Source organism: Xenopus tropicalis, chromosome 3 (assembly GCF_000004195.4).
Source record: "Xenopus tropicalis strain Nigerian chromosome 3, UCB_Xtro_10.0, whole genome shotgun sequence".
Lineage (NCBI taxonomy): Eukaryota > Metazoa > Chordata > Amphibia > Anura > Pipidae > Xenopus > Xenopus tropicalis.
The window spans coordinates 46,198,319-46,215,107 of NC_030679.2; the positions used below are offsets into that span (position 1 = coordinate 46,198,319).

The 16,789-nt window shown below is 39.4% G+C and overlaps 1 protein-coding gene across 10 annotated transcripts in view; it reads right to left on the reverse strand.

Annotated features, from left to right (window-relative positions):
- Positions 1 to 270: 270 nt before the first annotated feature.
- The window catches only part of nsd1 (nuclear receptor binding SET domain protein 1), a 47,557-nt gene continuing 31,038 nt past the window's right edge, over positions 271 to 16,789 (reverse strand). For all 10 annotated transcript variants that reach the window (XM_004912862.4, XM_004912861.4, XM_004912860.4 and 7 more), the window contains exons 14-23: positions 16,497 to 16,676; positions 15,519 to 15,675; positions 15,199 to 15,404; positions 15,008 to 15,120; positions 12,746 to 13,015; positions 11,629 to 11,745; positions 11,140 to 11,281; positions 8,482 to 8,588; positions 7,834 to 8,029; positions 271 to 7,530 (exon numbers count right to left, since the gene is read on the reverse strand). In XM_004912862.4, coding sequence (XP_004912919.2) covers positions 6,119 to 7,530; positions 7,834 to 8,029; positions 8,482 to 8,588; positions 11,140 to 11,281; positions 11,629 to 11,745; positions 12,746 to 13,015; positions 15,008 to 15,120; positions 15,199 to 15,404; positions 15,519 to 15,675; positions 16,497 to 16,676 — 2,900 coding nt within the window. In that variant the 3' untranslated portion in view covers positions 271 to 6,118. The remainder of the gene's footprint in view (positions 7,531 to 7,833; positions 8,030 to 8,481; positions 8,589 to 11,139; positions 11,282 to 11,628; positions 11,746 to 12,745; positions 13,016 to 15,007; positions 15,121 to 15,198; positions 15,405 to 15,518; positions 15,676 to 16,496; positions 16,677 to 16,789) is intronic.

Below are 16,789 nucleotides of genomic sequence, written 5' to 3' on the forward strand. Positions count from 1 at the left end.
ACTACATGATTTCAGTGGAGGCTTGTCCAGAGAGCACCAGTCCCTTACAGTAATCCTGTATTTGGCCACTCAAAATAGGCTAAATGCTAAGCACTTTTGAATAATTTTTTTTTTTTTTTTGAAGAACTGTGAACTCATACAGGTTTCATATCTGTGTTGCCTTTGTTAGACAGTAGAAAAACACTGACTAAACCTGCTTTGTATGATAAAACAATGACATTGTGTCCCCTAGGCTACAGACAGAGCGGCAGTTGCACATTCCAGCAGTGGGGAGCACTTGTTGGTACATACAGCATACATAAGCTTGGAATACTCTGTTATTCAGTTTCCTGGGTTACATTTATTCCTTGCACAGTTCGAGGCAATCTCCACATCAAGCAGTACTTTATATATGTTCTCCTGGGAATTGTGCAAGAGAACACAGTAGGGTACACTACCACCTACTAAAACACATGAAGACTTTGGGCTCATTTTGCAAGTGTCCCACAATTATTCTGCAGTCAGTTGCACATAAAAACAATTTTGGTAAAGGTACTTGTGTCAAAATGTGCTCCTTGCATTTCTGTCTAGTTGTGCTTGGTGCTACTCCACCTGTTCCAAACTGAGCACTGCTGCACCTATTGCCTGACCAAGCAGCAGCTCCAGGGTTCCCTCCTCACTGAGCGCCAATAGGCACAGCACACTTGTGTCTGAAAATTGGGCACAAACATCCCTTGCATGCCACACCAGAAATGATGCCATGTACCTCATTGTGTCCAGTTAATGATAAAAATGCACTCACAGTTGCATACATTTTAGCAAATCAGATGCTGCACTTTGCTCATTGCACTTGTGGACAGATGATGCCTCTTGTTTTGCTTTGAGCACATGGCTACACTGCTGAGCTGTTCTGCTGTGGCCTGAAAATGCCTTAGGAAGTGCTAACAGGCCATGCCATGGCTTCTAACAGGGAAAAAATGGTGCCTTCCGAAGTCAATTAGCAATAGACATAAATTCGGGTAGAATGAACAAAAACGAGGAAAGGAAAGAGACTAAACCTAAATAGGTAGATGCTTTATTTGGAAGTCTCATAGCCTTGGATAGGAAACAACATGGGAGGTAGGTGTGAAATATTTTAACACCATTTTGTTTTTTTTAGCTTTTATTATTTTATTGCCTACAATTCTTTATTTGGGAAAACGGTAACTGCTAAAAAAAAAAAAACAACAACCAAAGGGCCCTTAGGAATGGGTGTCTGAATGTATATTTATGGCAACACAAACACACACATGGCATTGCAAGTGACTTTTTGCGAGTTCAACTTACATGCCTCTATTCTCAGCATATCCCAAAAGTGCATCAACCATTAAAAATGCAGAAAAAATGGCAAATTTCCGTATTTACACCAAAATTGTTGTTAAAAAATATTAAGCAGATTTATATCTTGTCCTTTTAAAATAGAAATGGCTAGAATGTGTTTATATGTCAGTCATGCACAGGAAAATGCAGGCTTGCAATATAGCAGTACAGGCATGGGATTCATTATCCAGAAAGATCAGAATCACAGGAAGTCCATTTTAATGAAATGTAATTTTTAAAAATTATTTCCTTTTCTCTGTAATAATAAAACTGCATCTTGTACTTGATCCCAACTAAGATAAGATCCTACTGGGTTTAGTTAATGCTTAAATGATTTCTTAGAAAACAAGGTATGGAGATCCAAATTATAGAAAGACTCCTTATCCGAAAAATACCAAGTCCAGAGCATTCTGAATGACAGGTCACAAACCTGTATTGGGCTCTGCAGCTGCACTAGGAACTGTTTGTCAGAAAACAAAATCAAGGCATTAAAATAGAGTCGAGAGTTCTTTTGGTTAATTAAAATGAGAAGTCTTGTTGTAATTCCATTACAAAAGTTCCAGCCGATTAAGTGCATGATGGAGAGCAAACATTGCTTTTCCAAGTAAAATTGAGCTTGCAAAAGCCGCTTCATAGAAAATCTGCTTATTTCCTTTAAATGTCTCACCATATTTCCCCGGGGGTGTTTCACTTCACTATCCTATGCATTTAAAGATATTGACCTATCGTATCTGCAGAAAACGAATTACTGCAGCCAATTGGGTATTAAAGGAAAAGGGAGGTGCCAAATGTTAGGCACAGCAATCCCGCCCCCAAGTAATTGTAATCACTTACCCGATACCCCGGCCCAGTGCCCCTATCATCAGAAAATGTGCAATACAGTGAAAAAGCCACATTTTTTTTTGTTAAGGTTCAGCTTCTCATTCTACTGCGCATGTCCAAGCGATGCAAAGACAGAAGAAGGGAGGGGATCACTTGCTCACAAGTACTCGGGGCCCATACGTGTGTAATTACAATCACTGGGGGGTGCCTAACATTTTGGCACCCTTAAAGATCCTACTTTTTCTTCACCACTGTTCCCTTTTCAGTAAATGAAGTTGGAGCCTTGCCAATCCTTTGTTTTAAAGAGAAATATCACCATAATATTAAGAATTGATATGTTATTTATGGGGGAAAAACAGTACAGAGTACATTGAGTAGCTGCAAAACAGAGAAACCCCATTGTATTTAAACAACTCATTTTACTGGTGTGCCTTTTCTAAGCAACTTTTCACTTGATCTCCAAATTTAATTTTGTATAATTTTTTATACATACATACATATACACACCTAATATGCTGCTTTAACCACTTACCTGCCAGGGACTGTAAATTCGAAAGCTCGTTTGGTGACATCCCAACCAACCTATCCCCGATATACCCACCTAAGGTCAAACCTAGGGCCAAACAATTGAATCACAACAAAGAGGATACAGGCTGTCGGGGCAAGAACAGCATCTACAAGCCAATCTGAAGGGACAATCACACCTTCCTGATTGACATGTGGCCGATCTTCAGCCAGATATTGATTGGACCATACAAACTGAGCAACATAAGCGGCTTAAATCTTCCTGCCCCCTTAAGATAAGGCTAATATAGAGAACCAATTAAAGAAGTCTAAATTACAAGCCTTGGAGCTGCAAACAAAATTCAATTAACGAAAACATAATAAATAATTTTGTTTTGAAGGGGAAATATATAACTCAAAGTGCAGAAGCCCACATACCCAAATAATTACTCTATACCAAGAAACTTGTTTTACTTTGTTCTACCATGTCATTTTTGGATCAGTGTCAGACACACACATAATAAGAAGACAATATAGGCAGGAATCAATTTAAACTTTACAGTATTTTTCTTCTATATACAAAGAATTACAGTACATATTCATGAAAGAGTCAGATCTCTTCCATTAGTGACAGAAAATGCAGGAACTTAGTAAAACAGGGACAGTAACAAAAAGGTGAGAAAATATATGATGTGATCCTTCCCTTGAATGACATACAGTGTTAAAACCCACAATGATGTCAGGGGCAGTTAGCTGGATCAAATGCACTGTTCCAGAATCAAGTAGCACCAACATTTCATGATCCATGAACAAGGTGGAATGTGATGAAGATGTAGAAGCCACCAGGTCATGTATAGGCCTTCCGTCCATGTTACCCATAATATAGTACCGCCCCATAGCAAGATGCCTGCAGGACAAAGTTAAATGTTTCTGTAAAACAGAGAGAGAGCAGTCTCATATCCCGATGCACAGTGTTTTCTGCTCATTTGGAACATAAAGGAGCTTGACTTTAAAGTTCAGCAGCAGTGGGCAAACATAAATGATGCCATTAATATCAGAAATGGTTGCTCTACGTTTTATCATACAGGATGACAAGACTTTTCTAGGGCTTGTTCTTTTATTTTGTCTTTTTCAATGTGAAAGAATACGCAAGCATTAACCAGTGAAGGCAACAGCAAATTAGCGGGACAGTAAAGGGCGGAGGACTGGCCTATACTGTATTTCCTACAACATCAACATTTAGTCCCTAAGATGTCCGGTTAGCAGGGCCATGGTTTTGTCATCCTTGTTTATGACTCGATCAGGTCTAGACACTCAAGCAATGTGGGCTTTCTACTCAGTATGCCATTTTAGCCCCATGTACAGAGATGCTAGCTAGATGCCAGGGAGCAAGACAAAGTGCCCAATTACTGCCTTGAAGGGTGAACTTTAAAAGGCAGCGACTATATTCCACATGTCAGATGAGGGCAGTTAGCAGGATATATGCCAACCAAAGGAAGGAAATATGCAGCATCAGGGTATGGGTGACACAAAATCTGTTAAAAGACAATTGCTTTATGTGCAACTGAAGGCTAAAATCATGTGGTGTTCAATCTCTTTTATTTATAAAAAAAAAAAAAAGCAACAATTAAAAAAATGACAAGCTAATCAATGCCAGCTTTCTTTTTGGCTCCTAATCCATAACTACTGTGCAAGGACCAGGGAGAAAAAAAAGCAGGAGACATCAACACAAAAACGAATCTCTGGATCGGTCACATCAATGAGGCACTGGTACAGGCACCAACACCAAGATTCACAACAAGGTTTTGGTTTAAAAAAAAAAAAAAAATAAAAAAAAAATATATATATTAAATACAGTAAAACACTACACACAGCTGCCTGTAGCACCATGATTCCCAGCATAAGATTGCTCAGACTCAGCAAAGGCAGAATTGATTTGTGTCGAAAGGACATTTGTAAGGGTGTGGACCTTGTGTGCTGCAGTAGGGATGGCAGCCAGGGGTGGTCATGAAAAGATATATGTGAATGCACGCCCATAAAACTCTTACTACTCTCAACTCACCAAATCTGAGAAAGGGCCATTTAGGACAAACCGTACCACTAAGATACAAAATAGGCTTATTTACACAACTTTCCCTAAAATCATTTGGGTTAGCACCACATAAATCCTGACCTGTGCCTAACACCACATTCAGACCACTCTGGACTGTAAACGTAAATAATTGTAGTTAAGAAAGGAAACCTCAAACACTGTACATTTCCCAAAGAAAACACAGACATATATGGGAATGAGAAATGTCAGTGGATCCCTACCCAGCTCTTACAGTAAAGCTCTTGTGAAGGCTGCAATCCTACACTAGAGCACTAACCAAAAAAAGCATTTTCCTTTCTTAACAGCTTCTGAACTCACAAATTCTTTCTAGTAGGTTTCTGTTTTCTGCCTGCTGCATTCTAGATATAATAGGGCTATCTAAAAACTACTGTATACACCATACTGCGAGGACTATCCATCTGGTGTGTGGGGCTTTGGTACAGGGAGATTTTCTATATCTTTAATAAGGTGGCGTCCAGCCCATCCCATTAAGTTAGAGAAGCCCTGATATATGGGTAGAGGCTACATGATGCAAAAGGGCAACTGAAGCCTAATATGCTGCAGATAACTGTTTCAAACCGGAGACTGTTTGTGATGAAGAACTGCATGTTTTTTACTTTTTTGGCAATGTTTAAAAAAGGCTACAATAATTCTTACGTATGGGTTTCTGGCCAGTTTGAGCATGCAATTGCAGGATGATACCAGGCACACCTCACTACATTACTCCAAAACTCACTTATCTCATGCAATGCCCATATGCAATACAAGCTCTTAGACCTCAAGAACAGCATCTTCAACAGTCTACTAACATTTCACTGGAATAAGGCACCTCTCAGTTTTATTCGCCACTGGACATCCCTACAATACTAAAATTAGCTGAGCTTGACATGTCTACAGAAGTGCCTTATTGTTTTCACATCATAAAGCAGGTTTCCGTGATATTAACCAGACAGCACACATATTCACAGATGAGGTATGAGAGTTCAGCCGGCAACCACTTCACTGCCTTTGGCCATAGTGTCATCTTGCTTCTTAACCCTTTTACTATAAAAGGGGGTTCAGGGATTGCTGTAAATGAATTTGAAGGAATGCAATGGTCAACTTGTCTTAAAAGGTGGTTCTTAATATAATCACCACTTTAACATAATTTTCTTTTTTTTTTTAAGATGGGTCCTTGTTTATGTACACGGTTACAAACATAGTAGCCAATCAGAAACATTGTTTTATCTATTCCATAAGAGTTCTTCATTCTCAGAATACTGTGTGCAGCATAATCCCTTGTGATTGCACATCAGTCATCACAAAAATGTACTTTTCTTTGCACCAGGAAGCACTCTGACAAAGACTGACAGTAACGGTTCTTCATATTGAAGAAGAGTTTGGTTCAGTGGAACTAGTCTTCTCTTGTACAACAGAGCTGAGTGACATTTCAGAAGTGCTAACTGTTTTTTCTGAGGAGGCAAGTGTACATGATATTGCTCTGCCTGAAGAGTTCTCTGGAGCTGCTGGGATAGAAGGGGACTCTACTGTAGATAAAGATCTCTCACTTGGTGCACTGGGCTTCTCCTTTACAGTTGGAGAACAAGAATCTTTTCTTGGAGTGGCATGGTTCTCTACCTGGCTGCTTTCAAGAGACCCTTCTTTTTTGGTTGAAATTTGAAACCTCTCTTTATGTGCGCTCAGGGACCTTCGGGAGGTTGGCATGGTTGACCTCTTTAAAAGGATCTTAGGATGAACTTCACTGTCTGGTTGATGCTTATCTTTAGGCTTTTCAGGCCTCCCTGTGAGGGATGGGTTAGAAGGTCTTTCTACTTGGCATGGGCTTACAGGTTTCTGAATCCCAGTTGTGTGGTTTTGAGTCAATGGTTGCTCTAAAGTAGTATTTAACTTATCTTTAGATGGTTTATTAAGCGGCTTTTTAGTTATGCGATGTTTAGTGTCAGGGTCCAATGAATTTTGGGTTTCTTTAACATCATTCTGTTTATCAGCCTTGTTTTTTTCAGCAGTTGAATGCTGGTTGGTGGCAGAAGTCAACAGAACTTTACCTGCTGTTGTATACTTTCCAGCTGATGCTAACAAAACTTTTCCTGCTGGTAAAGAATGCTTTCCTGCTGTGGATATAATCATCCTACCAACAGATGGAGAATTCTTCCCAAGAGAGGTCACCAAAACTTTCCCAGCAGACAGTTGCTTCTTTCCAATGGAAGCCAACAGTACCTTACCAGCAGGCAATGATTTTTTCCCCAAGGAGGTCAAGACTACCTTCCCAGCAGGCAATGATTTCTGAATTGCTGAGGCAAGTAACAACTTACTGCCAGTAGTACACTTTTGCCCAGCAGAGGCAAGGAGTATTTTTCCAGCAGACAATGATTTTTGCTCAACAGACCCCACATTTTCCTTGCTAACATTGCCACTAGATGTAGAACCAGCGGTTGTTGGTGTATGCAACACCTCAGTCACTGAAACATTTTTCTTGTGTGAATTGGAAGATGCTGTTTTGCCCTTTGCACTGTCCAGTGTTTTCTTCTTTGGAAGTGAGGGGCCAGCAGAATCGTTCTGTTCATTAGAAGAGTCATACTCCCTAATTTCTCCTGGCTCTAAGGGATGAGGCCCACATGGGTCATGCTCTGTGCAGGATAACCGTCCGTCAAGCTTAGAGATGAAGAGCATTCCCTCACGGTGCTGCTTGCAGAAGGAGCTTGGACACATCTCACATAGAGAAGCAGCCTCCTTGTGACAGATGTCACATTGATGCCAAGGACACTCCCACTTACCTAGAAAGAAATATTATAACAGATATTTAATAATCATCAAAAAGCATAGATATTTTTTCCTTCAGTGATTTTACCAGGGCCAATGCTGGCACCCGTACCTCAACCAGCAAGCTCATTGCCCTAATACTAGCTATTCTGTAAAAGAAAATCTCACTGTGTTAATAATTTTATGCCACAAAATTCACACAATTTTAAAATTTACAATGCTTTTAATAACAGAGAACCGTAATGTTTGCATTTGGCAAAGTAAGCCTATAATAATGAACTGTTATTTCTAAGGCTTTGTCTTATGGACGCACTTACCAGCTGGTCTACGGGTTAATTTCAAGCATTCTGCATGGTATACTTTAGGGCAACCTGGTTTCTTGCAAGATACAAGCTGTCCTCCATCTCCACAGCTGAAACACTCATCTTCATGTTCTTTGACTACCTCACTTTTTTTACGTTTCACATACTGCTTCCGCTTTTTACCCTTGTCCTCAGATGAGACTGGCTGATTCTGAAGAAGCAATCAAAAATGCCTTAAACTTGTAGAACTACAATGGAGTAACAAAAGCATTATGGTCAGCAAATTTAATGTTAAATTTGGCTGCTATGTGGTTGCTAGGATACCAGCTACACTAGCAACTAGGCAGTGATTTTGCAGTCAAAAAGAAAAATAGGAAAGGCTTCTACAGAAAAAAAACCCCCAAAAAACAAAACAACTAGAAAGATAGTCTCATATGGACCCAATTTTCTTTTTTTTTGTTTCTGGAGTCAGTGACCTCAGCACCAAGCCTTTTACACAGCAACTTTAAGTCAATCTAAAGGTGAATATCCCCTTCCCAGATAAATCAAAAGGTAAACAATTAGAAGATCACAATACACACCAACCTGTAACACACTACTGCCAGCCAATTTAAGATTACTGTATTCGCAGATTGCCTGAGTTATTGTTATTCAGTAACAAACCTTGGGGCGCACTCCGAGGAAACCACTGCAGTTTGGTGCTCCGCATTTGCAAACAGTCTTTCCATTCCCAAGACACTCCAAGTTGTAGTTAAATGTTAACTCTACCCCTGGGAAAAGGAAATAATAATATTTTTCATAGTGCTTTCATCAATTTGAATTAAGAATTTTAATTTGTTTTATTAGAACTTCATTATCAATAAATGACTAAGACTGAAGAAAGAAAACACTGAGTGCACAAGGCCACATCAGTGCCTAAATGGCCAGTCAAAAAAAGAGCAAGAGTTCACAGGATACAGCCCCCAGATTACAGGGCAATCAAAATTTAAATAACAAAAAGTATCCCAAACTGAATGCAAACTTGCAGTTAAAAAAAAAAAAATCACATCTTTATTCAAATATCCATATTAAAAACATACAGACCCCACAGAATGCCGCCTTACAATTTCATACCCTTCCTGTACTTAGTCATAGGCAGTTGTGTCCCTGTAGGTTCCAAAGCCCACTTTTAAAACCTATGATTACCCCACCCCTCGTTAAGAACATAATGAAATAAAAACATGGTTGGTTAAAGGAAGACAGCACTCCCCTTCATCCAAAACATTTCACAAATACATTGGCAGGGTTCTGTAACAGTTAAAGCTGTACACCGATTTATAAACAGGGTTCTGTATCATTCAAATTATATCAATAGTCAACCACCATTTAAAAAACATTCATTTGCTGTCCATAAGCTCTTTTTCTAAACAATCTTTACAACAAAAGTAAATTATTAAATCTTAAGTAAAATATGTAACATCAAACTCATAATTGAAACCCAAAGGTAAGCGCATATGTAAATGAAAAATCCAGAATACCTCCCTCCTGGCTAGAAGACTTAACAGGTCCCCATCTCTCACTCCTAATCTTACCTTTTCAATACCCTGCCTGGACTGAGAAGATGTTAGTGTCGGCTCCTAATATATAATGCAAAATGTCTTGTTATACTACTCTTCTCAATGGCTTGGGGCAATCTGACTCAAGTGTTCCCTTATCCTTTCATTCATTGTCCAATTGGTGCAGCCCACATATCTGGCACTGCAAGCAAGTAATTAGATACATGACTGTATTACAATTAATATAATCCCTGATCTTAAAAGTTTTATTTGTGACGGTTGTTCTAAATTCCTTAGAAATCTTGATATGTTGGCACGTTACACACCTACGACTTCCACACTTATGGCTACCGAATACTTGGAGAAAGTTCTGACCAATCCCCTTCGTCACATTGGTAAACAAGCTTGATGATACCAGATCTTTAAGTGTATGTGCTCGCTTGGGGATAGAACTAATCCCCTGATTACTAAAAAGCTCCATCCCTCAGACGCAGAAGACTGGCCAGAGCCATTTTGGGCATTAGCTTGCAAAATATTTTCAAAAGGACTTTTTTTGCTTGACTAATTTAAGGAGCTTAGTTACTGGCAACTGTATAGAGAAATGTGGACAGCAGTCATCTAAATGAGTTGGATTTTGCTGAACAACTTTTTTTTAATTAAATACTTGTAAGTGAACCTCGGATAAGAGCTGATCACTGTAACATGCACAACGCAAACAAAATGTGCTTTACAATTATGGCCCAATCAGCTATAAGCCTCAACCATAGATTCAGCGAAAAATAAAACCAGTTTGACAGTATATGAAACTTCAGCTTTAAAGAATAAGTAAACCTTTTTTTTTCCATCAGTAAAATTACTCTAAACAGCCTCCAGAATTACCTACCTTTGTCCCAGCATTCTCTCTGACCTGGTTCCTCAGTCAGGTGTTCTTTCTCTTTGCTTCCTTGTGCAGAGTGAAGCCCTGCCCCCACTTCCTGTTCGGGTCTCTCATCAAAAAAAGAAAAACAAAAAACCCTGCTAATGCACAGACTGGCTCCTGCTGCCTCCAGGCATACGCAGAAGGCTCTCCACTCTAACAAGGTTGTCGAATTGAAGAGAGAACTGAACAGGAAGTGGGGGCACAAGGAAGCAAAGAGAAAGAACACCTGACTGAGGAACCAGGTCAGAGAGAATGCTGGGACAAAGGCAGGTAATTCTGGAGGCTGTTTAGAGTAATTTTACTGATGGAAAAAAAAAAGGTTTACTTATTGTTTAAATTCTTATGTGCTATAGTGCAAAAACACAGTTTGTAGCACAGAGTAAAATCTATTGCCACTGTTGCCCAAATGGTTAAAGCTGTAATAAGCAACCTGAGGCCATCTGGCTATTTCCGATTCACAGCTTCCTCCCACTATTAACAGCATCAGAATGGAAGGGAGGCTAAATGCAGGGTGATCTATAGTATATCTTAATTTGAACATAGGTAGAGCTGTAGATAATTACTTGACCAAAATCATTAACAGTATTGACCTGTTAATGCAATGCTCTCCTGATGTGTCACCAAAGGTTTCTATTATGATTCAGTTGTTGGAATGGGGACCAAAGATTTAGATGAAACCAACTGGGCCCAGCACATGACTGGTTACAGCAGGTAAAGGTCTGCTTGTTCGAGAAAACTCGCCAAACGAGTGGATCTTCTCTTTGGTTGACTTTACAGTATAAGGTTTACTGCCTAAACAGGAAGGCTATGAAAAAATCTGAAAGTAGGTGAAAAAACAAATAATTGTATACAACTTTTAACTCTTACCTGCTTTGATATCACACAGAGCAAAGAGCCCAACTCGTGTATCACCATTCACAGTCCATTTCTGAGTCTCGCAGTTAGGCTGGCAGCAGTGATTCATAAAACGTGCAAAGTTACCTTTGGGCCCTGCATCAATCACACGGTCCTAGAAAGTATTGTGGAGGGTATTAGAAAAAAAAACACCAATATTTTCTGGTTAAACATCTATCCCTTATCACCTTGAATTTCCTGAAACACAACTACCTTAAGATTACAATTAACTGCAAAGAGAACTTTTATTTTAAATAAGTTTGAAGTTTTAAAGATTATGTCAAGAACTGCAACTAAGTCTCACAATTTAATAAACACCACTTTACAGCAGGGCCACCTCTGTGCTATTTTCTATTGCTGCATTTTTACTGCTATTTACACCAACCAAGTCTTGCCATTTATTTCTGCTGATCCAATTCCACCCACCCCTCCCCTTAGACTATCACACAATTTGATCCTTACCTTATCTAGTGTGAGCATGTAGAAGTTTGTGATGTCTTGCTCTTGGGCGTAACGGATGCGAGCACGGCATTCCTCTTCATCAATCATTTCACCCACATATTCATTCACAAATTCTCCCTATAAATGTTCACAAGTAACACACATTAAGGGTCATTCATAAGTGTGCTAAATAGGACATTCCAAAATGAATCTGAGATCTGCAAACTTATAGCTGCACATTAAATTCAGAAAAGATTGGTGAAGTTGTTAAAGGCATTACCTTTTGCGTGAATTTTTGTATATATTTAGGACATTTTCAGTCATTGTAAACATAGAAACTATATATTATGTAGATTATGGATATTTCCATATTTTCACCTACTTTCAGATAACAAACCATGAAAACTGAAATGGTAGTGAAACTGGCATATCCCCCGCGATATATATATTAAGGAGCGGTGGCCTGACCAAGGGCAATACTCACATACCTGTTACTTTTCTCCAGCTCATGAATATAAGGCACTATAAGCAGGGTAGGGTAAAACATTTGCTATTGGCCATAGCCACTCATCCAGTAGTAAAAAAATGTCTGCAGCTTTTTTTTTTTTTTTTTTTTAACTGAAGGTAACACATGGCAGGTTTGTATGCCAAATTTAATAATTCCTATACACACTGCTATAACAGAAAAACATTAGCCTCTGAGGAATATTGTTGCAGTATTATGTAGTAACAGGCAGACAAAATATTGGGCAAGGGGTAAGGTAAGGGGCAGCCTATGGATAGTGTCTGCTGCATGTCTTTTGCAGATGAGGTAGACTATGTATAAGGCTAGCTGCCAAGCCTATGGGGGAAGAAGGGGACAAGGATTGTCGTCTGTTGCATAGGAAGAGGTGGACTATGGATAGGGTCAGCACTGTCTGTGTTAATTGCTATTGAGAAGGAAACATGTAAAACATGAAAAATCAGTATTATGTGCAAGTTAAAGAGAACAAATTGAAACAAACATAGGACTGCCATTTTGGTTACTATATACTTGAGATGTTGCTGAACTTCCAGCACCCCTTTAGGAGCTTTTAGTTGCCCTCAAATGCAGGGAGCTGAAGGGACGGGTTGAATAATAAACAATAACTTCCCACACCTTTTTAATGTCAGTCCTACACCGCAGCCCCCATCCACGACTTAGAGTTCGAAAGATTTCAACTTCTGGGTACTGGCGTTTGGAGAAGGCTTGATTCTGACAGCGCTCCCCTGCTGGGCACACTGAGGGATGGCACTCGTACAGCAGCATACGGTTGATGCACTCGGAATCCTGCCCACATGGATTTTCATCAGTGGCCTTGCAGTTGCAACGAGGGATTTCGGAAAGATCTGCAGTTAAAATCTGAACTTTTCCAACCGGCCTGTTGACCTACCATGAAAATTATATAGGTTATAAAGGTTTTAATCTTGTAATAAAATCAACAGTTAAAAACAAGCCATGAAAAAGCATAAAAATTACTAAAAGCAAAGCTTATTTAGAAATTTGCACCTTCAACTCTGTTTCAGGACCTGAATCAGGATTTGGACTAGGTCAATCCTAAACTGTTATTTTGTTTCTTCTCAGCCACAGAGATGATCAGACATTCACCTTAAAGTGACAGCATTCCCTCCTTTTAAACATTGGTGCAATGAATAGGGCTTACACTGAACATACATTTTGCCTTTCTTAAATTAGGGAACATTTATGGTTTTTGTTATTTTTTTTAGCAACAATCTACTTCCTAATCACTGCAAGCCTGCAGACCAATGAGAAGTCCTCTGAATAAATGAACCCTTCCTTCCCCCAGCTACAACTGAAGCAGCTTCTCGGTTGTCAGCTGGTTTTGTTTGACTTTGCTCTTTAGGATCGGGAAGTAGAAAGTAGCTTTAGTTTCATTTTTCAAATTCTGCCCTGAAATAACAAAAAACATATAGTTCCTATTTTGCTAATTAAAAGACAAGGCAAAATGTTCAAAAGAAACCCTATTCATTGCACCAGTGTTAAAACAGGGCCAGATAATGGCCAGGGACCCATACATGGGCAGATAAGCTGCTGAATTGGCCTAAAGGGGACGAATCAGCAGCTTAAATCTGCCCTTGTACATAACATAAATTTTTTTTTTATGCTGTAAATATTTGCATATCATTGTAGCTTCCCATTTAAACAGGACATTCAATTACTGAATTTCGCATTAATTTATAAAAGGAGGATGCTATACAGCTTACCCGGTCACTGACAATAAAACATGCTGTCGCACAAATAGCAATATATCTCTTCTAACGTATATGTATAGATTTGCAAAGACAGAATGCTCTTTGCAAATAAAAGTAACAGACTGGTGTGTACCTAAATATTTCCCTATGCTATATTACTTTTTGCCCCTTAGGGCTCTGGCACACGGAGAGATTAGTCGCCCGCGACAAATCTCCCCGAAATGCCATCCCACCGGCGAAAATGTAAACCGCTGGCGGGATGGCATACGTGGCGGCGCGATTTCGCTGAAATTGCGGCAGTTGCCTCAAGAGGAAACTTCTGCGAGTTCAGGGAAATCGCGCTCTAAATCAAACAGGAGAAAGAAATCTGCTGCCCATACACTAGAAATAGCCAAATCAGAGTCTCTATGGACAATCTGACAACCCACATATTGGGCCAAATAGGGCTGATTTGATAATTGGTCTGGGGGCAAAGCATCACATTATATACAGCCTAGAGACCTATCTGACAAGGACCATATCAACATGTTGAGGGTGTTCTGATAGGTTACTAAAATCAAGCCTGACTGATAGATTTCTGAAAACTGAGTCAAAGTCAGAATTACCAATCATCTGTCTAATCAGAGCATAAAGCCACCGCAATAAATTATAACTAATTACTGGAACTAATGGTGTTTCAAACTGTTGCAGTCCTTCCCTGTGGCTTCATAGAGAATAAGGAATGTACCTTAGAATTCTCATAGCTGGCAATTATTCTAATGCAGTCACTGTCCAACTGGAGGCTCGTGGGCTGCATGAGGCCCTCCAAAGGTTTATTTGCCCCCCCCCCCCCCGCTATTTTAAGTTGTTTTAAGTTGACATTTTCATTTACAGTAGTCTGGCCCTTAAACATGCAAAATGAGAAGTAATCGGCCCACTACATGTAATAAATTAGACAGCGCTGCAGTGATTGATCCTTAAAGAATTTGGTATTTGCGGATACCTATAGTTTAAATTAAAATATGTCAAAGACTAGGAGATGTCTATTAGAAATAGCTACAGGAAGAATATTATATTTAATAATATCCCTCCAAAATGTACACATTTTCATTACATCAAACAAAACCACACAAAGCCTAATTGCCATAGACTTTACAGCAACAACACAGACAATTAATGTCCTTTTTACTTTTATGTGTTTATATGGTGGAGGTTTCTTGTCATTCTTTTTATCTTCCTGTAACTGTCTCATTTCTTTCTGGGCCTTTAATTCTTCAAACCTTTCTGCAGCTTCCATCAGCCCTAGAAAGACAGAACAAATTTAATAAGTGACACAATGCAAGTGATAAATGGGAAAACATTATTTGCTCCCTTCTGTACCCTTTTTGTAAACAGCATCCATTCCCTTGCTCATTTTGTCTTTGTTGAGAGCATCTCCTTCCATATATGGGAACACTCGGGCCTGGTGTGTCCACAAATAGTCTTTGGAACCAAAGAAGACAACTGGGAACTCGCCAATGTCATGCTTCATCTTCTGGATGTTGGGTGGAATGGTTTTTGGATGACAAACCTCTGCTGGCCACCACCTGGGAATGCGAAATATAAATTTTGTATATTTGGTATATAAATGTTTTTTTGTGGCCACTAATGATGTAAACTCAACCACTTTTTCCTCTTATCCCCAAAACAAATATTCTCACCTGTATCTCCCCACCTTCACCCACACCACTTCTTTGTAATGTGGCTTTTTGCCAGCTTTGCAATCATTGCAGAACCAGCTGCCCTCTGGCATATCAATGTTTAAGCATTCTCTGTGAAAAGCAGCAGGACAGGATTCACAGCAAAGGAGGCTTCCACCTGTTTGGAAAAGTGGAGAGTTCTTAACTTCCATTATGTACATACAGTAGAGATGAGAGGAAAAAAAAAAGCTTTTTTTATTTGGTACTTTAAATATTCTCTTATTAGCAACTGAGCAAAGGTTATTGTTATTAGTACTTGTGGTATTTAAGGACAGGCCTGATTGCCATTTTAGAGTCAGAAAGGCCCGTTTTTACCATTTTTCTGCAAACATAGGATACCGTTTTTTTTTTCTTTCTCCAGGATACATGAAAGATGGATTTAATTAAAGGTGAAATAAAGGTAAAAACTAAGTAAGCTTTATCAGAAAGGTCTATGTAAATAAAAAACCATAAGCATTCACAAAAGAAACAGGATTTCTTGTCTCCTTTTTTGTAAACATGTTCTTCGGCATCAGACTTCCTCTTTCAGAAAAGTCTTTCACTCCCTGGGGTGGAGTCTGCACAGCTATCTCCTCTCTCCCTTCTCCTGCTCCCCCCTCCCATAAGAATTCATACAAATTCATTCCCCCTCCCATCAGAATGTGTGATCTGAGCTACCAGTGGCTAGAGATGCAGCAGGAAGCTACCAAGCTAAAATGGTAGCTGCTATCTTAAAAAGAAAGCTTCTAGGGCTCTTTACTCAGGTATGGTAAAGGTTTCTGCAGAATAAATATAGTGTTTCTAGGTGGCACTAATGAGATTAATCTATTGGCAGTAAAATGCCAAAAAAGACTTGCCTTCTCCTTTTATTAAGGGATAGTCTACTTCCACTTAAACCAAGTTGACAAGTGCTTGCCTAGATGAACAGTTAACATAATGCTCCAATAGCACCTTACTCACCTTCTGAGCATACAAAACACCAGCTGACATTTACATGCTCATGGTTCTTGCATCCACGCCTTGGGGTGAAGTGGTTGGGGCAAATAATACTGTTGGAAGCCAATGTAACTGCTCCTGCTGGCAGGCAGAAATCATTTGCATGGTATGCAACTGGGCAGCGTACACATCTCATCAAGCGGCCTGAAACAAAACTTGCAGTTAAACCACTCCGTGTAGCCCACATTCAAAGAAAAATACAGTTAAGGAATTAAAAAGTATAATGCCGGGTGCTCATGATAAAGCAGTATGTAGTA